Source organism: Melozone crissalis, unplaced genomic scaffold (assembly GCF_028551555.1).
Source record: "Melozone crissalis strain CALT ecotype California unplaced genomic scaffold, PUWL_Pcris_2 ptg000029l_1, whole genome shotgun sequence".
Lineage (NCBI taxonomy): Eukaryota > Metazoa > Chordata > Aves > Passeriformes > Passerellidae > Melozone > Melozone crissalis.
The window spans coordinates 1777577-1799917 of record NW_026535807.1 but is presented as its reverse complement, the minus strand read 5'-3'; the positions used below and the strand labels follow the sequence as shown (position 1 = coordinate 1799917).

At 44.1% G+C, this 22341-nt stretch overlaps 2 protein-coding genes across 5 annotated transcripts in view; one reads left to right on the top strand and one right to left on the bottom strand.

Annotated features, from left to right (window-relative positions):
- Window positions 1-22341, bottom strand: part of CRBN (cereblon) — a 270605-nt gene that overhangs the window by 227818 nt on the left and 20446 nt on the right. For all 4 annotated transcript variants that reach the window (XM_054281110.1, XM_054281106.1, XM_054281108.1 and 1 more), the window contains exons 3-11: window positions 21976-22178; window positions 20981-21130; window positions 19481-19643; window positions 18114-18176; window positions 17615-17699; window positions 17355-17470; window positions 14805-14869; window positions 13498-13629; window positions 10902-11521 (exon numbers count right to left, since the gene is read on the bottom strand). In XM_054281110.1, coding sequence (XP_054137085.1) covers window positions 11338-11521; window positions 13498-13629; window positions 14805-14869; window positions 17355-17470; window positions 17615-17699; window positions 18114-18176; window positions 19481-19643; window positions 20981-21130; window positions 21976-22178 — 1161 coding nt within the window. In that variant the 3' untranslated portion in view covers window positions 10902-11337. The remainder of the gene's footprint in view (window positions 1-10901; window positions 11522-13497; window positions 13630-14804; window positions 14870-17354; window positions 17471-17614; window positions 17700-18113; window positions 18177-19480; window positions 19644-20980; window positions 21131-21975; window positions 22179-22341) is intronic.
- TRNT1 (tRNA nucleotidyl transferase 1) lies at window positions 2119-6823 on the top strand. The gene is made up of 7 exons (XM_054281111.1): window positions 2119-2283; window positions 3061-3254; window positions 3778-3916; window positions 4119-4245; window positions 4480-4673; window positions 4793-5043; window positions 6066-6823. Exons 1-7 carry the CDS (start codon window positions 2127-2129, stop codon window positions 6312-6314), a joined length of 1311 nt encoding a protein of 436 aa, XP_054137086.1. The 5' UTR covers window positions 2119-2126; the 3' UTR covers window positions 6315-6823.

Here is a 22341-nt window from a genome sequence, read left to right as displayed (position 1 = left end):
TAAAATGTTACTGTAACTCAGATGAGTCCTAATTTATTATCCTATTCTTTTCAGTTTATTTTTTCTTGCTTTATTTTCCAAAATGCTACTTGTCTTTTTCTTGCTGCCAGACTAAGACTGACAGCACAGCTTTTGGAAGCTCAATTTCTGCAGCTGTGTAAGACCACAGCCCCTGAGAACAAACTGCAGTCTGTGATACCTTATTTCATGGGAGAAATTGCTGAAAGAGACTCAAAATAAGTGTATGCAAGTAAAGATGGTAACTAGAAGGCTACAAGAGGATTGTGCTCCTCACAAAAATGGATATGGTAAGTTTTCAGGACAAAGTTTTGATTATGTTTTGAATAAGCAGAAGGTAAAGGGGACTATTCCTTTGTGCAATGAATGTATTCCTTTTAGAAGGACAGTAGAAATCCAAAGCACAAAAACCAGCCTCCCAAAAGTAATGATTTCCTCCCTTACAGCTGATGTGTCCCAGTACCTCCCAAGCAACAAAGCAGCAGCAGATTCCAGGTGCCTTTCCCAGTGCAAACTTTTGCAAAGCAGGACCCTGGCAGTGTGCAGAGCAAGCACAAGGCAGACCCCAAGCACAGCAGACACCCCAGAGGTTACCTGGGCATCTCAGAGTCCTGCCAGGAGCTGGGGCTGTGAGTTCCCCGTGCCCTGGGTGCTCTCCCTCTGGGTTCTTTTATAACTGCTGCCCTCCAAGTGCCAGCAGGGCTGGTGCCTCACAAGAGATGGCAGAGGACAAGTGAGATAAGCACGCCTTGAAAAAGGGAACTGTGGATTTAACCACAGGGTGGAAGGCTGAGCCCAGAAATGGGGTTATTTTATTTATATACAATGGTCTGAGAGTGCTCTGACGACTTTTCAAGAGGAGGAGGAATGTGATGGCTGACTGCAAAGAAATAACCTACAGCCACATTGCTGATATCCCAATGTGTTCTTCCCCTAGAAAATCAAACCCAGGCATTGCTGGAAAACTGCGCATGTTTGTCCAGGTTTTTTCATGCCATCTTGTCCAAAGCTCTGGCCACACAGCCTTGCAGCATTTTGAGAAGTTACCAGTGCCAGAGCAAACCCAGCTTTCTAATACTGTGCTGAGAGCTTTGAGCCGACATCCATAGGGTTGGGTGACTTCTGCATGGCCCAGAGGAGCTGTGGGTGCCCCATCCCTGGAAGTGTTCAGGGTTGGAGGGGGCTCGTGGAAGGTGTCCCTGCCCATGGCAGGTGGCTGAAACAAGGTGAGCTTTAAGGTTCCTTCCAGCCCAACCCATTCCATGACTCTGTGATGGTATTGCAGGCTCACAGACGGGAGAGGGAACAGAATCCAACCCTGCAGAAAGTGTCGCTGTATGTGATGGAGTTATAGAAGGATGAGATGAAGGCCAATGACTCACCCTCATTAACGACCTGGCATCCAAGTTATTAACATGTAGGTGACACAAGCTTGGAGGGGCGAGTGTTTGGGGTTCAAGACACAATTAAAGCTCCTGTCAGATTGGTGAAAATGGGTGTAATTCAATGTGGGCAAGATCTCAACTGCATTTAGACATTATCAAGTGCACATTAATAGCTGTAAATAATCAATTATCACTCATATCACTGATGTCTGCTCCACAGAACAGGATGGGGTTTTGGGTCAGGAGGAATCCCCATCCCTGGGGCGATTTAAAGCTCTGTGGATGTGGCACTTGGGGACAGGGTTGAGTTGAGCTGTTGGGGCTCAAGACTCGATGGTCTTGAAGGTCTCTTCCAGCTCAGTGATTCTGTAAGGTTTTTTATGAATCTCTCCCGGCTGAGCACAGTCGGGTCGGTCCCGCTGAGGGAGCGGGGGCGGAGCGGGGTCCGGCCCGGCCCCGGGGCGGTGCCGATCCGCGGTGGTGCCGCCTCACCGAGCCCGGCCCAGCTCCAGGGCGGTGCCGATCCCCGAGCCCGGCCCCGGGGCGGTGCCGATCCCCGAGCCCGGCCCAGCTCCAGGGCGGTGCCGCTGCCCGAGCCCGGCCCCGGGGCGGTGCCGATCCCCGAGCCCGGCGCCGCTCTGAGCTCATCGGGCGGCGCCGGCGATCCGGGAGCTGGGCCCCGGTGAGTGAGCGGGGCGGCGGGCCGGTGCGGCCGTGCCGCGGATGTGGGCTGAGCTCTGGGTTGTGCCCCGCAGGGCCGGGCTGCGGCTGCTGCGGCGGCGGCACGGCGGGAGCGGCTCCGGCACGGGCACGGGCACCATGAGGCTGCAGGCGCCGCAGTTCCAGGCGCTCTTCACGCCGGGGCTGCGCAGCGTGGCCGGTGAGTGCGGGGCGAGCCCCGAAATGTCCCTGAGCGCAGCCCCGGGGTGGTTCGGGTTGGGAGGGACCTCAAAGCCCATCCCTGCCATGGCAGGGACACCTCCCACTATCCAGGCTGCTCCCAATGAGCCCCAGTGTCCAGCCTGGCCTTGGGCACTGCCGGGGATCCAGGGCAGCCCCAGCTGCTCTGGGAACTCCATCCCAGTCCCTCCCCACCCTAAGAAGAAAACCTCATTCCTGAACCCACCCTCACCCACCTTATTGCCCTTCCCCCTTGCCCTGATAAAAGTGTCCCCGAGAATTTTTCTGCTCCCAGAGCCTTCTCCAGGCCGAACAGCCCCAGCCAGTCTCCAGGGACATGTCAGAGCTCGTTTTCCCCTTTGTATAGGCCGATTCCATGATGCTCTGTTGTTCCTGGAGAAATCAGGGCTCATGGCACGCTGTTCTCTGCTGTAAATAATCTGAATTATTTTCCCTTGTCAGCCCCTGACTGTTCAAAATGATCCCCAGCCCAGAGTCCCCAGGACCAATTAGAGACCTGCCATAGTTAAGTTTTAAAAAAAGCTTCAGAAAAATAAATCAGAATGACAGGGGAAATACCTGTGGGTGCTGAGCTGTGCCATGAATTAGTGCATTTTGCATGAAGCTGTGAGTTATTTGCTGCTCCCTGCACATTTGAGTGTTTATTCCTACATCTATGATCTCGATTTTGTGAGAAGGCAGGTTATGGCTGATTGTGCCGTAGGTTTATTGCTGTTTGGTTTCCTTCCCTTCCCAGAACTGTTTGAGAAGAAGAACTATGAGCTGAGAATAGCAGGAGGGGCTGTGAGGGATTTGCTGAGCGGAGTGACACCACAGGACATCGATTTTGCCACCACAGCCACCCCAGCAGAGATGAAGGAGATGTTCACAGCAGCTGGGGTTCGTCTGATCAATAACAAAGGAGAAAAACACGGCACCATCACTGCCAGGGTTGGTTTGGGATTTGTTTGGATCTTTTTTACCTGTCTGTGGATGTGCAGTAGAAAATTTGCTCCTTATTTGTTAAAGTATCACAGCAAGAGTTTAAATAGGACCCTGCTTTAAAGCCTGGAGTGATTTTTTTGATTATTCATTGTGGAATTCAAGTAATTACCATGTTTTAATGCAAGTAACCCATTCATGCTGCTGTGTCACCACCAGAAAGAAATAATCTCTGCTGCCCACACATGATCCTGATGTTTCCTGGTCCTGATTTCCTCTGCCTTGCTCTCAGTCCATGTCCTGCAGGAAGATTTCTGCAGGCTCTGTAGAAAATAAATAATGTCAGGATTATTTTCAGAAGTTCCTATTTCTCACTCTGTATGGAAACCTTGCACATGTTGGTGAATGTGTCCACCTACTGTACACAAACACAGGGCTGAAAAAGGAGCAGCTTTTGCATTTAATTTTGTTTAATTTCAGTTCATTTCATGTCGTGGTTGTGTTGAAGTAACGGTGTCTGTGGGATTTGCAGCTCCACGAACAGAATTTTGAAATCACCACTCTGCGCATAGACGTGGTCACCGACGGGCGGCACGCGGAGGTGGAGTTCACCACGGACTGGCACAAGGATGCTGAGAGGAGGGACCTCACTGTCAACTCCATGTTCTTAGGTAAATCTGAGAAGCACTTAGGTAGATGAAACAGTGGATTTGAGTTTTGCCAGTGAATTCTGTCTCTGTCAAAGATTTGTATAAATACTGAGATGATCTGACAGAGCAGCTCAAATCACCCAAGTTCTCATTTCCAAATGAGAGTGGATCGCTGTGTCAGCCACATTGGTAAATTGATATTTCATTTTTCTTTTTTTTCTAGGTTTGGATGGGACACTCTATGATTTTTTTAATGGCTATGAAGACTTGAAAAACAAGAAAATCAGATTTGTGGGCAAGGCAGCTGAGAGAATACAAGAAGATTATTTAAGAATCCTGAGATACTTCAGGTAAGAGGTTTTGCCTTTCCTTGATAAATAAACTGTATAAAGCTTCAAAAGCATGCAAAAAGATACCAGTCATGTAAAAAGAGTTGTAGTTGTCATATTTTCTTTTCAACCTAAATGATTTTATGATTGTAAGTGGAATAAGTTGTATAATTGTAAGAATTCTTTTTAATTGTTTTAATTATAAGAGTAATTGTAAGTTTTCCAATCTAACATCCAGGTTTTTTTTTTTGGCAGATTTTATGGAAGAATTGCAGAGAAACCTGGAGATCATGAACCTGTTACACTGGAAGCAATTAAAGAAAATGCCAAAGGCTTGGCTGGAATATCAGGAGAAAGGATTTGGGTGGAACTGAAAAAAATTCTGCTTGGAAACCATGTCAATCATTTGGTTCAGCTTATGTATGAGCTGGATATTGCCCAGTACATAGGTAAAGTGAAATGAAGTTTGATTTCCTACTCCTGTACCTTATATAGAAAGAATTTTGTGGCAAATTGCCATCAAACCCACTTTTCTTACTAACACTTTGCACTTTTTGTGTGTTTTTAGGGCTACCACTGGGTGGGAATTTAGAGGAATTTGCCAGAGTCAGTAAAAACATCCACAACCTGTCTCCAAAACCCATGACTGTCCTGACATCCTTGTTCAAGGGGAAGGATGATGTCACAAACCTGGACCTGAGGCTGAAAATCTCCAAGGAAGAGAAGAACCTTGGCCTTTTCTTGGTGAAGCACAGGCAGGAGTTAACCAAAGGCTCGGGGCCAGAACCACTCAGACCATACCAGGACTTCCTGATGGATGTGAGTGCAGTTCACATTGCTCCATTGGGGCTTCTCAGGAGCTGAATTCATTCCAAGCCATTCCTAAAACCCAGACCTGCTGTGTTGTAGCAGTTCTGAGCACCCTGTGCTCTGGAGCAGTTTTTGGGATGATTTAAAAGTCAGCCAGGCTGGAAAATGTCACGTTTATTTCCTTGTGACCTTCCCTTTGCTGTGCTCTCCTGCTGGAATATCAAACAGGAGCTGCCCCTCAAGGAGAATTTGGCTTTTTTCTGTCAAATGGTGAATGGAAAATCAGTGCAATTCCTGGTGTTCTTCCCAAGGCAATTTTGGGTGATTTTGAGGTGAATTTTTAGGTGATTTTTGGGGATTTTTCAACAATTCTTTTATGTGATTTTTGGGGTGATTTTGGGGTGCTTTTATGGGTGATTTTTGGAGTGATTTTGGGGATTTTTATGGTGATTTTGAGGCGATTTTTTAGGTAATTTTGAGGTGAATTTTTAGGTGATTTTTGGGCAATTCTTTTGTGTGAGTTTTGAGGCAATGTTTAAGTGATTTTTGGGGTGACTTTTGAAGCGATTTTTGGGATTTTTACAGCCATTTTGAGGTGATTTTGAGGCGAATTTTCAGAGGACTTTTTGGCAATTTTTGGGATGATTTTTGGGGCGATTTTGGGGATTTTTATGGTGATTTTTTTTTGGGGTGATTTTGAGTGCTGTTCCTTAGGCAACCTGGGATGTCCTTCCACAGTGAGGTCACTTCCAGCTGAATTCTGATCCTGAGGGCAAGGAGCAGTCCCCAGGGCCAGGCCTGTGTCACCAGGAAAGGTGATGGATAGGGATCACAGCTATTACCTGGATTCAGGAGTCTCCAAGGATCTCCCCCAGAGCCTGCAAAACTCAGTTTTAATTCCTGTGAGGCAGGAGAGAGCCTTGCTCCCATAGTCCCAGCTTGGCCAAGGTCTTGCTTAACAAGGATAATGGGAATAGCACAATGCTGAGCTGTTTCTTTTTAAGCCTTTCTTTGTTCCTTTTTTCTCCCAGTCTAGGGAAGCCAACACCAACTCCAAGATCTTTGAGCTGCTGAAGTACCAAGGAGAGGAGCAGCTCCTGAAGGAGATGCAGGAATGGACTGTGCCCTCGTTCCCTGTCAGTGGCCACGACCTCAGGAAGATGGGGGTGTCCTCGGGGAAGGAGATTGGGACAGCCCTGCAGCAGCTGAGGGACGAGTGGAAAAAGAGTGGCTACCACATGGATAAAGAGGAACTGCTGAGCTGCCTCAAGAAGCTGTGAAGTGAATGATGACAGAACTGTTTGTGCCCTGAGCTGAGTGGAACTGAGCTCCCAGGAAACTGAGCCTCTCACAGCATCTGCCACATTTAACATTTTCATTACTGATGCCTAACTTCTGCAAGGAGAGGTTGCATTTTGTAAAAATGCAAAACATGGTTTGCCAAATCCCACCTTCTCAACCTCTCTTTGCTGTTCTTAGTGATGAATATTTACTATTTTATCATGACTTAGGGCATGAGAGGTGACAGCAAGATTTTTCTCCTTTTGACTTTCTATATCCAAAAAAAAAACCCCAAAATGTTGTTTGCATCCTCTAGATAAAATCATGGAGGGGTTTTTATGTGCCTAGGAGAAAGTGAGGAAATAATGGGCTCTACTTTAACTCTTTTTGTACTTAAAGCTGGATAACAGATGGAAATACTCCAGCAGTTCCCAACAGCCTTGCCATGGACAACCAGGCTGTTTTCTAGGACTATTTTTATTTTCCAGAATTTCAGAATTAGTTTTAGGTTAAAAGGATGGCTTGGCTGAGTATCATGAATTTTCAGTAGTTTTTCAGTAACTTATCAGTGAGTAACTAAATCCACAGCAAGCTGGTGAAGGTTCTACATTGTATTTTCAACTCCAGGTGTGAGACAAACTGTTAATGTTAATTAACATGAGCTCCAGCTCCTTGTCTTGGGACTTTGGGGACTTGGAGCTGAGCTATTCCTGGTTTCTGTGAGTGTCTTCCTGGCCCTGGGGTTTTTGGTGTGCTGTTAAAATCTCTGGGAGCAGCTCTGTGTGCACAAATCTTGTTGCAAGTTAAAGTTTTCCTACAGAACCATGGTAACAAATAAAATCCTTTGGATTTCATTTTCCTTGGATATCATTTTGCAACACTAGATGGCAACACTGGAGCAATGCTGGGAAAAATCAGCATTTGGGGCTTTCACACTACTGATTTTCCTGGGATGTCTGGTCCTTTAAATAAATTATCCTGAAGGTGCCTGGGAATTTGTGGGAGCCAGCAAGGGGAGAGGGAAAGGCTGTTTGTTAGGAAGGCAAATCTCACAGGAACAGGATGGTGCTTAATTTAATGAGGTGATTAAATTGAAGCCTCCTTTGTGTCATTTCTGGAACTACTGAGATCTTGGGAGGGAGAGTGACAAACTCAGGGCTGTAGAGTCCTGTCAAGATTCCACCAAAGTGCAGCTTTAGGGCAAAGGCTGTGGAGGTGGAAATTATGAACACAACTTTTACCCAACAGTGCTGCCAGGGTCCAACTCCCCTTGGAGAGAGAATTTTTAAGGAGAAAAGCTTGAAATTTATGGTCTTGGCATGGACCAAATGGATAGTTTGGACAAAGTTTAGCAGATTTTCCCATGAGTGCTGAGCTTCAATTTGCAGCTGTTTGCTGGAATGCAATCCTGCCTGGATGTGCCTGGATCCAGTCCTGCTCCCAGATTTCATCTCTGGTTTCTGTCTGAAGGATTTGTTCAGCTCTCAGGGAGCCTTTGCACAACTTTGACCCCCAGGATGAAGGATGACAACCCCAATCATGCATATGAACAGCAAGGAATGATTTATTTAAATGGATGCTGGTAATGATGAGCCTGAAAAGGTTTTATCAGAATTATTTACTGCACAGTATAGATGCTGTTCATAGTGCACTGTTAAATCAATCACTTCAAAGCCAGTTTAATTGTTAGTAAATAGAAACTGATGGGTTTAATTGGAGATTCTTTGGCCACGCTGGCCACTAAAAGCAGAGGGAGAACCATTTCCTCCATCCCTCACTGATAACACAGAGGATCCTGTTAGAAAACAGCAAAACCAGATTGTCCCACAAGCACCTTCATGGACTGGAATTCAGTGCAGGGAGCACCTGTGTTCCAGCACCTCTAAACATCAGCCCCTGCCTGAGGTTTCCCATTGGTCTATTGAGCTTTTCTGTTCATCTTCCACTAAAAATAACCCCTAGGAAAATAAAGGCATGAAATAAAAAATATTCACGTATTTTAGGCAAGCAGTGCCAGCTTGGAATCTGGAAAAATATTGGGTTTCAATAAACTCTCCTCTTTAGAGTATGGTTGTTTAAATTGCTTGATACACATGTGATCAAGTAAAGTTCTCCAACAGATGACTTGACTAATTAAATGATATTCACAATGGGTTTTAATTACCTGACACCCTCCCCTGCCATTCCTTACCTTCTCTGCCCTGGGCCAGTCGAGCCAGCACAGACTTAGAAGTGAAACTTTTACTTTTTGCAGCCAAAAACTCATCACAAACCCAAATGTTTCCTTTTCCCACCCTGACAATCAGCAAAACCAGGTGAGTTTTGAAACAAATTGAATTTTATTCTTTGCAAATATTTGCAAGCCACAAGATTTGTCAGAAAAGTTGTCCCAAAAGGCAGAGAGAAGGAAGAGTTAAAGCAGAGACTGGGCTACCCCTGGAGCAGTGCACAGAGCAATGAAAGGTGACAAAGAGAGGAACAAATGAACTGCAGCACATCCAAAAAGAGAATTAATAAAAGACAAATGAGTATCTGAAATATTTCAGACCCAGTGTGCGAGTGGTTCTACCTATTTGTCCAAATGAACCTAAAATAAATGAAAAGTTGCAAAGTTACAGCTCTGACTGGGGGTGTTGGTGATGCTGCAGTGATGGCTTGGAAATGAGTCTGTGCTGTAAATCCTGTGACCCCTCAGTCGTGCCCATTGGATTAATTAATTAATGAATTCCTGCTGGAAGCTACTCAGCCAATCAATGGGATAAATGTAAATATTCACCAAACCTGCTTTCCTCTGATTAGCTCTCTGAGCAGTTGTCTCTAATTTTCCATAATGATGCTCCAAATTTTCCCCTAATTCCCACCAACAGTTTTCTCTTCAAAACAGAGAAAAGGATGGAAAATATGACCCAGTGTAAGGAACCATCCCCAGCTCACACCTGGAGTGCTGGATGCTCTGACAGCTCCCAGATTCACCAGCACAGGATTTAACCTGGGGAGTGTCATGGACTCAGTACAGCAAACACTGCACAGGTTCAGCACAGGGAACAGCATCATCAACAATGACATCTAATTAGCATTAATTTACTCCTGACTTACCTCGATTATGTTAGTTTACATTTGACTATATACACAAAACACCATAAAATGCTTGTTCTGGATTCAAACATTGCCATTTTTAATTGAAAATCTAAAAAGACTCGGCCAAAAGAACTGAACCTTTAAAATTCAGTGAGAGCTGAGAAAATCCTTTTGAAATTCCCTTCCCAGCCCCCAGTGACTGCTCACACCAAGGCAGCAGAAGGTGCTGGCAGCACCTTCCAACTTCTTGTCACCACCAAGGCCCACTGAGGGCCACAGGAACAACAGACAGGAGGGACTCTGAGGGGAAAGGAACAAAATATCCCAAATACACAGCCCAGATGTGCTGGGTGAGGGAAAGCCAGGCCTGGTTCCAGTGGATCCACACAGAGCATCCAGTCTCCCTCTCACACCAGTGCCTGCCTTTCCAAGCTTATCACGAATCATTATCAACATCCAGGATGTTTTCTGGGTGAAAATGAGCCCCCATCACCCTCTGTTTGCTCAGAGCCACATCCCAAATTCTGCTTTCCACAGTTCACTGCCAAGTCAGGGCACTGCACAAGGAACTGAGCACGGAATTAAAGGAGTCTAAGAAGAACAGAAGCAGCACAGAGGTAGAAAGTTCCAAAGAACTAAACCTGAGTTACACAATTAATCTCTACATACCTGGCAAGACAAATACCCAGCAGCAAGTCCATGGTTTGGGGTGCTTTTCCACACTGCCAGGGGAATCACTCCTGGTGTGCCAGGCCTGGCCTTGGCCCTCAGCTGAATGATCTGTCCTTGCTACACCTGCCTGGAGCCTGACAGAGAACAAGCAGCCACTGGCTCATGTCTCAGACTTGACTAGTTTAACATCACTGTGAAGAAATGAAGAGTGAATGATAAAAACTTCACAAGAAAAACAAGTGTTTATGTGCACAAGCACTAAAAAAATCTCCATTGCCATCACCAAAGTGCTTTCTATGAGGGGAAAAAAAAAATAAATCACTGGCAAAAGCTGCCCCAGATTGGCACCCAATTTGTGGAGCACAGACAAAACAAAAAGCAAACCAAAACCCAAGAAACCTCTCCACAAAAAAGCATTGCCTGTATTCCTATTTTATTTGGAAACTTTTGCTCTTTATAAGTTGATAACGTGAAATTTTACTTTATGATCTTAAAGTTACAATGAAATAATTAAAAGAGATTTTTTCCTTCCCTTTGTCACAACAAGTACTACTGAAAAATCCACCTCAGTGGGGTGGTTTAGAGTCCTTCCCAATCCCCTGGCCACCTCCACTGGTAAATTAACCAGGAATAAGTTGGGGAAGTGACTGAAGCACACTGAACAGAACATGACAATGCTGTTTTACCCTCTGGGACTGACCTGTGCACTTCTTATCAACAGTTTAAAATTTAAGACTTCTAAAGTCAAATGGACTAAACAGATGAGACAACTTGTAAGGAACAGACACTTCCCCACGGGGTCCATCCTGGGAGGAGCTGCAATCCCAGCTTTGCACATTCCAGCACTCAGAAACGCTCAGGCTGCTTCTCTCTTCCACGGTTATTCAGCAAAAAGCTGAGAAACAGCACAAGCAGTAAACCTGAAGGACTTCAGAGAGTTAGCAACAGGGATTCTCGGCAAACCACGTGTAAGTGAGTTATGGCCAACACTCCACAGCAGGTAACTGCCATCTACCATCCCGGGAATACTGCAGCAATCAGACTCTGCTCGTTGGGATTTCAGTTTGGTTTTAGTTTCCATCCCCTTCCTTCCTTCACTGCAGGTGGGAATTCCACGAGTCCGGTCTCAGCCGCGTCCAGGTGGCTCAGAGATTTCCCGGTGTCCCGCTCCCGGTGTGTCCCTGTGCAGGAGCAGCACGGGGAAGGGCTGAGCTGGTTCCTGGGGATGGTGGGGGCAGAGGAGGAGGAGCAGCCCCGGCAGGGCCCGGGCCGTCACAGGCACAGCAGCGGCGAGCGGCCGCGCTCCGCGTCCTCGGCGTCCTCGGGCATGCGGGGCAGCAGCGCCGAGCGCGTCAGCCCCCAGAACCGGGGGGGGCTCAGCTCCTTCCTGGTGGCCGTGAACTTCCAGCCCATGTGGCTGCCGCAGAGCCGGCACTGCGCGATGGTCCAGGCGTACCTGCGGGGCACAGGGTCAGGGAAACGGGCAGGGAGAGGCCTCCAGCAGGAATGGCCCGGCTGGCCGTGGGGACAACCCCACAGTGGGCTTGGGTGACAATCCCAGAGTGGGTCTGGTGACAATCCCCGGCTGGGCGTGGGGGACAACCCCACAGTGGGTCTGGTGACAATCCCAGAGTGGGTCTGGTGACAATCCCCGGCTGGCCGTGGGGACAACCCCACAGTGGGCTTGGGTGACAATCCCAGAGTGGGTCTGGTGACAATCCCAGAGTGGGTCTGGTGACAATCCCCAGCTGGGCTTGGGTGACAACCCCAAATTGCATTTGGATAGCAATCCCCAGCTCCATTTGGGTACCAATCCCCAAACTGAATTTGGGTGACAATTCCCAGCTGGATTTGGTAACAACCCCCAACTCGGTTTGGGTGACAATCCCCAGCTAAATTTGGGTAACAACCCCAAAACGCATTTGGATACCAATCCCAGCTGGATTTGGGTACCAATCCCCAAACTGGGTTTGGATACCAAAATCCCCAGCTGAATTTTTGTAACAACCCCAAAATGCATTTGGATACCAATCCCCAGCTGGATTTGGGTACCAATCCCCAGCTAAACTTTTCTAACAACCCCAAACTGCATTTGGGAACCAATCTCCAGCTGGATTTGGGTACTGATCCCTACCTGAATTTGTTAAACAACCCCAAACTGCATTTGGGAACCAATCTCCAGCTGGATTTGGGTACTGATCCCTACCTGAATTTGTTAAACAACCCCAAACTGCATTTGGATACCAATCCCAGCTGGATTTGGGTACCAAAGCCCAGCTGGATTTGGGTACCAATCCCCAAACTGGGTTTGGATATCAATCTCCAGCTGAATTTTTGTAACAACCCCAAAATGCATTTGGATACCAATCCCCAGCTGCATTTGCAAAGAATCCTCAGGAATCCAGTGCCCAGTTCCCATTTAAAACCCTACAGAGCTCCAAAAAATAAAAGAAAAAAATCCCACAAACATCCCACCCCAAAGCCCTCTCTTGCCTCTTCAAAGAGAGGAAGCGACCAAAGCTTTTTATTGTCCCAGAAATGCTGAGAGCCCTGAAGAGGGGTCACAAAACTTCTCAGAGTAAATTATTTAATGGCAATGAAAGTGATTTTTGCCCTGCTTTTCAAAGAACGGGGACTGCTGCACCTCCCACAGCAGCAGAGATTTTTTCCAACAGTTTTATGAGGTAGAACATAAATATTTCAAAGCCATCATAAAAGAGCTGAAAGAACACAAAAGGATGAGCAATATTAAGTCCAGATATTAAAAGTCTCAAATTTTTTTTAGGGAATGTTAAAACGTGATAGAAATGCCAGACATCCTCCAAGTCATTGCTCAGCTCTCTGTGATATTCCAGGAAAAAAATCCTGGATGCAAGACCTGTTATTTATTAGGCAAACTTTTACATCTTAACACTTAATTCTGTTATTGCCTCAGAGAGGCAGACTCATTATTAATTATTTATTATTAAAATAAAATCAAAGATAATCAGATCAATACAAATGTTATTAATTTGTAACATTTATTCAAGTTTTAGATATAAAAATGTATTTCAGTAGATGAAATGTACTTATATATTCTGGTTTTCACTTGCACTAAAGCTGTGTGAAAACAATTCTGAAAATAGTTGAACTTTAAACAAAACTACACACAAAGAAATTTCCAGACAACTTGGTTTAAACAGTTTAGATTCTAGACTATGTTTTAAAATCTTAGTATTTCCCCATTTTAAAAATATTAAATTCTGCACTATTTTATGTGATTTTTCCATTTTATTCTGTATCTTGAGTAAGTCTAAATTTACTTATTTATTTTTCATAAATGATGAAATGAGCAAATGATGACATGTGCCTAAAAAACTCGGTATTTACTATTCCACCCTCCCAGAAATAGGCAATTTGGGTAATTTTCTATTAAAATGTCGCTGCTCTTACCCAGGGAACCAGCTGTGCTCTGTGGAGGGGCGTCCACTGAGGCTCAGGTTGGAGGCTTTATAAACAGTGAGCGTTTCATGGATGTACCCATGGGGATTCACATAGGCTGCCATGGGCCCACACAGGGACAAGCTGCAACACACAGGGAATTTTGTCAGAATGCAAGGAAAAATAAAAAAACCCACAAAAAAACCCAAAAAAAAAAAAAAAAAAACAAACGGTGACAAATGTAAAGAGAGAAAAAATTCCAACTAAGCTTAAAATATTTCAACAGAGCAAAAAAAATCCCCACTTTTTGTAGGGGAAAAAAAAAACATGTATTGAATTACAGCATTAAAAACTGAAAGAAAATAGATGCTGATTTAAAATATCATTACTCAAATTTGCTTCGAATTGCAGGAAAGTCCACGACAGACTCATCCTGTGTGTTCCTTTAAACAGCAAGTTCCAAGAAAAGCAAGGAAAATGTAACTTTAAAAGTAAGCACAAATGTTCATTTATTGCACCAACTTCTCAACACCTTCTGTAAAAAGTTCATCATATTGACACAGCAGGAATTGTGGGGTCTGCAATCCATTATTTGATTAAAAGATAAGAAATGGCTTTTAATTACCCCATCAGCTCCTTATCACACTGATAAAGAAAAACTGTGGGGAGTCTTTGTAAAGCCAAAGCATCTTTTAACCTTGCCATTATCAGAGGGGATGGGCTGCTGGCGGTTCATCAAGATTAAAAGCAGTGACAAGGCTGACAGAGGCAGCAATTATTTGGGAAATGTAATCGTTGTTAAACATGGGAGATATTGTACAGGGCAAAAAAAGAATGGGGCCAGTTATCAGGAATAACCTTCAGTTCTTCAGAGAAAAAAGGGATCACAACATTTATTGGCTTCAATAGGAAACTTCCCTGCATGCCAACATACTGAGAGCCTGTTTATATCCCCTCATTAGTGCATTTTAATTGACACATAAATGAAGTGCTGCAAAATAAAATTTATCTAAATCTTTATTCAGAAATACCAGGATGAAAAAGTTTCTATGTGACACATTTATATTTCAAATTGTTCAGAGTAAGGTGCTGGGGGTGTGGCACAACACCAATTTCTCTTCCAATATACCTGGAAATGCTGAGATTCCCCAACTTTTTATTAAAAAAGCTCAAATATAAACTCTCTATAAATATTTACTTAAATTTTATTGGAGCTGTGGCAAACCCAGCAGTTTTAAGACTTATCCCAGCTTAATCTGCTTTGCTGGGCCCATGTTTCTGACCTAGGAGTTATCCAAAATGAAGAGTAATAAACTCACCTGAATATTTCATTCTTGGTAGTTATTTCTGTGTCTTGGCATTGCTTACAGCACAGAGATGTGCACTGGGGAAGAGAAACAAAGAGGGTAATTTCATTAATTTCCAGATGCTTATCAGCAGTGGGAAAAAATGTCTCTCCCTTTCCATCAGAACAGACTTTGGACCAATTGTTTTGTTCAGCAGTTACTGATGTGGATATTTTTTCTATGCATTTCACTTATTTAAACATTAATTATTATCTAAAAGACATAATAGTTTTCATATCATCTCCTCACAAAAAGATTCACACACAGAGAATTGGATCTGACTCCACAAATATAATAAATGAGCCAACCTTTTAAGGTCTCTAAAGGCTAATTTAGAAAAACAACCTTTGCTCTTCTGCAGTACAGCACAGAAAAGGCAGATGAGACAAATGCAATCATTAAGTCTTTCTTAAATTTGAGGGTACTGCAGATCAATGGGTTTAATTTCCTCACAAAAATAGGTAAAACATATTGATCTCTCCCCTGGAGATTATAACAGATTAATCCATCTTCTGCATTTTCTACAAAGCAGAACTAAACAATTCATCACTGACACTGCCCAGGAAAGCAGCATTTAAATCAGCTCAGCAGAACACTCCCATTCATTTTCAGGACATGCATTACCTGTACTTCTTCTTAAGGGTAATGCCTGTGAAATTCCCCCAAAATGAGCCACAGGGTTTTGGAATTAAATGCTGCACACAGGGACAGTGCTCCTAAAACCTGGAGTTTGTGCTCCTGAGCCCCCTGAGCTGCGACACCACACACTCCAACCACTCCCTGCTCTCTCCTCTGCTCCCTTCAGAGGGTTCTGTTGGATTTCAGCCGCTCCAGCCCCTCTCCTGGAGGTGCCCCTGGGTTCTGTCCCACTCTGCTCACTGGAGATGAGGCAGGACAAGAGCTCCGCTGCTCAGCTCCTCTCCAGCCCCCCTGAAGCTGCCCTGGCCCCTCTCTGCTGCCAGGGACCTTCCCCACCTCACCCCAGGGCTCACGCAGCATTCAGGGTCCAATTCAGCCCCCCTTCCACTCCATGTCCACTCCCACACCCCTCTAATGAATGCAATTAGCACTCCCGAGGGGAAGTCCCAGTGCTACACCTGGCAGTCAGGCACACTCCTTAAAATGAGCTCTGGGAACTGTGTTAACAACAGGGCAGGTGAGAAAAGTACAATATCATTCACTGGTATCAAAGGAAAATGGATCAGGATCAGTTTTATTATTGGAAATGGCATTCTGAACAAGCCAGGGCATCCTGAAGAACTCTGGATAAAAATGCTGCTAAATAAACTGTAAACAGCCATAATGCCCTCCCCATTCTGACACTAACACAGAACAGCTAAACACATTTACAGGCCAAAATGCAAGAGAATGATGAGGAAAACACCTTTTGGGTATAGGCTAAAAAGCAACTTTAACTTGAATTTATGAGGCTAGTTTAAGTTTTCCTATCTCTTTGGAATTTATGGAACACACATAATTGCTGAACAGGAACAGTTCTCAGCAGAACTTGAGTATCAGGGTGTTTTCAGAGTTTCCACTCAGAAAAGACAAGTGAAATTTAGTCTGACTACAGCCTCAGGCAAACACCTGCCCATTTTGTCTCAGAATCTGGAAGAGATGTTTTCTGTCTCCTTTCTTTAAATTTCTGCTGCATGAATTTGGGAAGAGGATCACTATTAAAATGACCCTCAAGTTCACTTTTCCCCAGAAACAGGCAAGAATTTAATGATACTACTTTTTAGGCAAACAGGCAAAACTCCCACTGCTATGTATCCATTAGACAAACACAGTACTGTCATTTAAAAAATATAAATTATTACAAAGAACTGTACTACACAAAAATAGAACAGTTAGAACACTACAAGGCCATGGCAATGGAAAGAATGGAAAGGAAACAAGTTTCTGAACATCTTAACAAGGAATTGCCTAAGAAATAAATATGTCTTTTGTAAAAATAATCTGTTTAGTCCAATCTTTCGATTTATGCTCAATACTACAAAGATTTTGCTACAAAATCCACAAGTTTCCATGGCAAAATAATGCTGGATAGTGGTGTCAGTGTGGAGCTGTGATGGTTGTTAACAACACTGGACTTCTAGCACCACCTCTTGGCTAAAAAAGGGCTGTGCCACACTGAAATACTTCTAACAAAAGCAAATATAATTATGTGAATGGAATGGAATGGAACGGAACGGAACAGAACAGAATAGAATAGAATAGAATAGAATAATGTTTGATTATATTATATATTATATTATCACTATATGATATATGATACATCATATATCATATAGAATATAGAATATATATTGTATATATATTATATATGTTTTTTCTTGCTGCCAAACATAACCCAGCACTGAGACACGATTTTCCTTTCGAGCAAACTTTTGAAGAAATAACAGAACACCCAAACTCATCCTCAGGAAGGATTAGTTGGGATTTCCATCATTTCTGGAAGGGATTGTGACAGTCACTCCTGGTTTTTGACAATGTGATGGCAAACAAAGCAGAATGACTCACTTTGTTCATGATATCCAGCTCACAGCGCAGCCTCTGCACAGCACTGCCTATTTTGAGCAGCTGGATACGTAAAGCATCATCAATGGGCAGGCAGGCAGCAACTCTGTAAGAAAAATCTAGAAATGAGAAAGCAGCAGGTCTGTTAGAATTAACAGAGAAATAAATCCAAGTGTTTCTATTTACTCTACCACAGGTAATTATCTAAGCTGTGGTGTCTTAAGAAATTAAAATTGAAACTGTGGGTTCAGAAAAGCTCGTACCTACTGGGTTTGATGGCAGAGATTCATCCTTGAGGTTTTCATCCCACTCGTGGAGCTGCCTCTTGACTCTCTCCATCAAGGTTTCCTTTTGTTAGAAGAAAAGCCTAATTTAAATACACAGGTATTGCTGCTTTCTTCTCAGGAAAAAAACAAAAGGGAAGCAAAATGTAGAGTAAGCTCTTTTCCCTGAGTGGACAGTAGTTTTTAATTAAAGAATAATTAAAGAATCACTTTGTACCTGCATATTTTAACTGGTTTTGCTCTGAGACAACACAGAAGGAACCAGAATCTCTCTATCCCTCCCAGACATTTGTTCTGGGAAGGAGGGAACAACCACAGTGGGGGAAGCCCTTCCTGATCTTTTCACACTACACTGAATATAAAAGGCTTTAAAATGGAAATTATGAGCCAATAAAATTAAAGCTTTTCTATTATCCCATATTTAGATATTACAACCATAAAGCTCTCTGCAGGTTATTTGATTTAAGGGTGAACTTACAGCATCATAGAGAGAGTAGAGCCAGGGGGGCCAAGATGTCAAACTTGCACAGTGGAACTTCCTCTGAAACCAAACCCACAAATATTTATTTTTTAACAAAAGCAGATTTTAGGGACAGCTTTTTTTGAAACAAATCAAACAGGGAAGGCAGATCTGATTATTTAAAGATACAAGAAATTACCTCCATCAGGACCAGCACTTCACTGTGAAGCTTCCAAACCCATTTTCAGAGGCACTGAGGGCTAAGCCTTCTGAGCAGGACATTACATGGATTTTATCACAAAACCTGTCTCTGCATTAGAGGTATTTCTGATGTTTAGCAATAAAAATTTATGTCTTTCAAAAGTGTGTCTGTCTGAAATGAAGACAGTTGAAAATTTAAGTGCTATTAACAGTGCATCTGTTCCTAAGTCTCCACCAGCTGTCCCTGGAACCACCAAATTTCCACCAGTGTAATGTCATTTGTTTAATTAACCAATTTTCTCCAGTGATTTCTGAACACAGAAATGGAGAGCTTTAGTTAATAAAAGTCTAAAAAGCAGCCCACAACTACGTTGCTTTTCAAAGGAGGGGCTCATATTGCACTGCAGATATGCACAAATTCAATTCTCATCTCCCCCTTGAGGGCAACTCTCCTCATTTACAAATGACACCAGCAGAGAGATGCAGGTAACGGGACAATTACCCTGCTGTGCATCTGCACCCCAGGTTTTCCTGCAGTGGGTTCCCTTCATTTCAGCTCCACCTGACAGAATCAGCCTTGGGAAGGGATTTCCACCCCACAGCCCAGAGTTTCTGAGCTCATTCACTCACATGAACTTGGTCAGGAACTCTGAGAATCAAGAGTTCTTTGTTATCAGTGGAGTTTTTAATTTGATTTTGAGGGTATAAGAGTTCAAAACCATTGAAGAAAAAAGCAAATCCAAACATGAGCTGAGTTACCAAGACTCTGTATTAATTTCTGGAGGTAGCTCCAAAGATCTCTACAGAGACAAAAGATTTCAGGGTAACTTCTCTGTGTCAATGACCAAAACAATGGAATAAATAATAAATACAGATATAAACTGGCACAGGGTGCCCAAAGAGGCTGTGCACTCCCCATCCCTGGAGTGTCCAAGGCCAGAATGGAGGGGTTTGGAACAACCTGGGCCAGTGGAAGGTGTCCCTGCCCATGGATGGGCTTTAAGGACCTTTCCAACGCAAACCAGTGTGGGATTCCATGAAAAGCAGGAGGCTGGAATCTGCCTTCCCTGCTGTGCCTCCTCCTCCTCTACAGATGGAGCTGGATGCTGATTCTCAAAACGCCATCATAAATCCAGACAAAAATACAAAAGCAGAATAACCAAAGCTGTGAAATAACTCCTCACCTTCTGGTACTTCTGCCACCACTGCCTGATGGCCCTGTCCTGCCAGGAGGTGGGTTTGGAAGAGGGGAGCACGTGGCACCTGCTGAGAGACTGCAGCTGCACTGCTGCCATGGTGGGAGGCAGCACCCGCTCGGGCAGGATTTGTACCTTGGCCTGCTGGATTCTGAGAAAGGCAACAAAAACATGAGGTGTACACATTTTAAATGCTTCTTCTAATACATGCATTCAATAAAATGGATTTTACTGCTTTTGGGAACACAGCTATCATTCCACAGTACTACAGAATTTAACCTACAACCCATTCCATCAGAACTTCTTTTGTTTTAGAGCACTACAGATCTGTTGGGATTGTGGTGGACAGAAATACAGACAGATTGGCAGTGGTAACACAGCTGAATGTTCCACCATCTCAGCACCATAGACTTAGATTTCTGTCTCCTCAAGTTACTTTTGGTATAAATAATCAGCTCTTCCATCTCAATGGCTCAGTTCAGCTGAAATGCACTTTGCTATCTTCAAACCACAAAAGCTGCTGTGCTCAGCTCGAGGTCAGAATCAGCAGAAATAGGATCCAGGAAAATCTGATCAGATTTTAATATCCCAGTATCAAAGGTCACCTCTTCCACAAAGACCTCAGCATATGGCTGAGGCTACTAAGAATGCTGTCCAGCAGGAAAGACTTCATGTCTTATTAGGATTATGCAGCAGAAATCCTGAAATACTGAGCAGTGTGTAAAAAATTCTAATTTTCTCACAGGGACAGCACTGAACTGGTAACTTACAATAAATTACAAGATTATGTTGTGCCAAAAGCACTCAGGAACCAGAAACACCAAGAATTATGGAAATGTTCTTCTTGCTAAGGAATTCTGGACAGTGAATTCCCAGTAACAAAGGTGCTGCTGCTGCAGCTGTCCAAGCACTGCCACCCTGTGTCCAAGCAGGGCTTCTCCTAAGCTCTAACATTCAGAGTCTGTTATTGGAACCAAATGTTAGAGAGCAAACAGCACAAATATTCTTCATTTCTTCAGCTGCAGGTCACAAAACCACAGAAATGCTCCCAGACCTCCTTCTAAAGCAATGCCTCTATGCTGAATTGGCAATGCCTCTATGCTGAATTGCAGGATACGGGTGAGGAGCTCTAGATTTACAGATTTGAAGTAATACTTCACAAGCCTTGCAGAAAATATGACAGAAGCTCTAGCAATTGTGCTAAGAACTGCCACATGCTCCCAGATCAATGCTGGGGCCTGGACCTCTGGCCATGGTGCAGGGCATGATGCCAAGGAGCTGAAAATGAGGGAAGACTCAGCATATTCTTACTGCATGTTCAGGATCTTGATCCCTTTCAGAAATGGAAAAAGGCATTAATTACATAATATGTTAAAACTAGACAGAAGAGCCTTTAAATATCACAGCTATCAAATGGGAATACAGAAAATATGAGAATATTCCTATGAAAGTTGACTTGAGTACAGAATTAACTGCATAATTTCTTACCCATCTGACTGTGTTCGTATTTCAAGCACCTTGAACCTCTGTCTTCCTATTGCTTTCACCTTGACAGTTTCAACTCCATATTCCTGCTCTTCTCTGTAGGCATAGATTTCTGCTGTCGTTCCAAAATGTGCTTCCCTCTCATGTGCATTGCTAAGAGTAACAGAATTAAAGAAGAATTAAATTAATTAACCCCCTCCAAACAGCACTGCTCATTCAGACTCCACTCTGCCTGCACTGACTGTACAATTGGTCTATCAAAAAAGCAATTTTTGGTGAAATATACCTTTAATTAATCACAATAACAATTTTTTCCATTATAAAGCAATTTCTATTGTTTTGGTTGCTTGGGTTTTTTTGCCAGGTAACTTGATTTTATTTTAGGGTCTAGATGTGACATTCTGGGAGCACAGGGATCACCAGTGTGTCAGCATTTCAAATGCAGGCACTGAAAGCACTGAAAGCAAACATTCCTTGGATTGACTTTGTAACAGGAACTGTTCCCACCTCCCACACAATCAATCCATAGTAAATTGCAGGGGGAAGAGGGAGGAACATTCCCAACTTCTTCTGGCATTAATCAGCTTTTCTCTTCTCCACTTTTCTATCACCTCCTGTCTCTCAACTCCACTGTGAAACATTTGCCAGTGCTTGTTAGTTCACACACAAAACAAGCAACAATACAGCTCTCAAAACAAGAATGTGACTTTCACATTTCAGGTCAAGGCTTATTCTTCAGCAAGATGGAACAAACAGTTACTGAAAGAGGAGGATGCTCAGCCAAGGACACAGATCAGCACTTGCTGTTTCTCCACACAAATATGAAATGCTGTCAAGCACCTACACTGCCATTACACATTGGAAGCCAAATTCTGTTAAACAATTTCAGCTTGTTATCGAGCACAGAACCGACGCAACCATCTGCTTTTGCTTTAGTACCCACAGAAACTGTGCTACAAACATGCTGCACACACCAGCAACCCGCCCGTGGCTTTTACCTGTATGCAAGGACAGCAAAGGTTCTGTCTTTCTGAATTAAATTCCGCACCATGCTAACCTCTTGGGGGCGGAAGAGCTGCAGCGGCAGCGTCTGGCCGGGGATCAGCATCACCATCACCCGGGGCAGCACGGGGATCACCTGGCAGCTGTCGTCATCGTGCACCGTCCTGCCGTGGAACTCCTCCATGTCCGAGCCCAGGTACTGCGGGAGGGAGGGAACGGGGGTCAGGGAGGGCCTGGGGAGCGCGGGGAGTCTGGGCTGCTCTGGGCTCACTCAGCCTCCACAAGGATCTCATGTGCATTGCAGGATCTGAAGGAGCTACAGGGAAGGAGGACAGAGATTCTTCCCAAGGCACGAAGTGCCA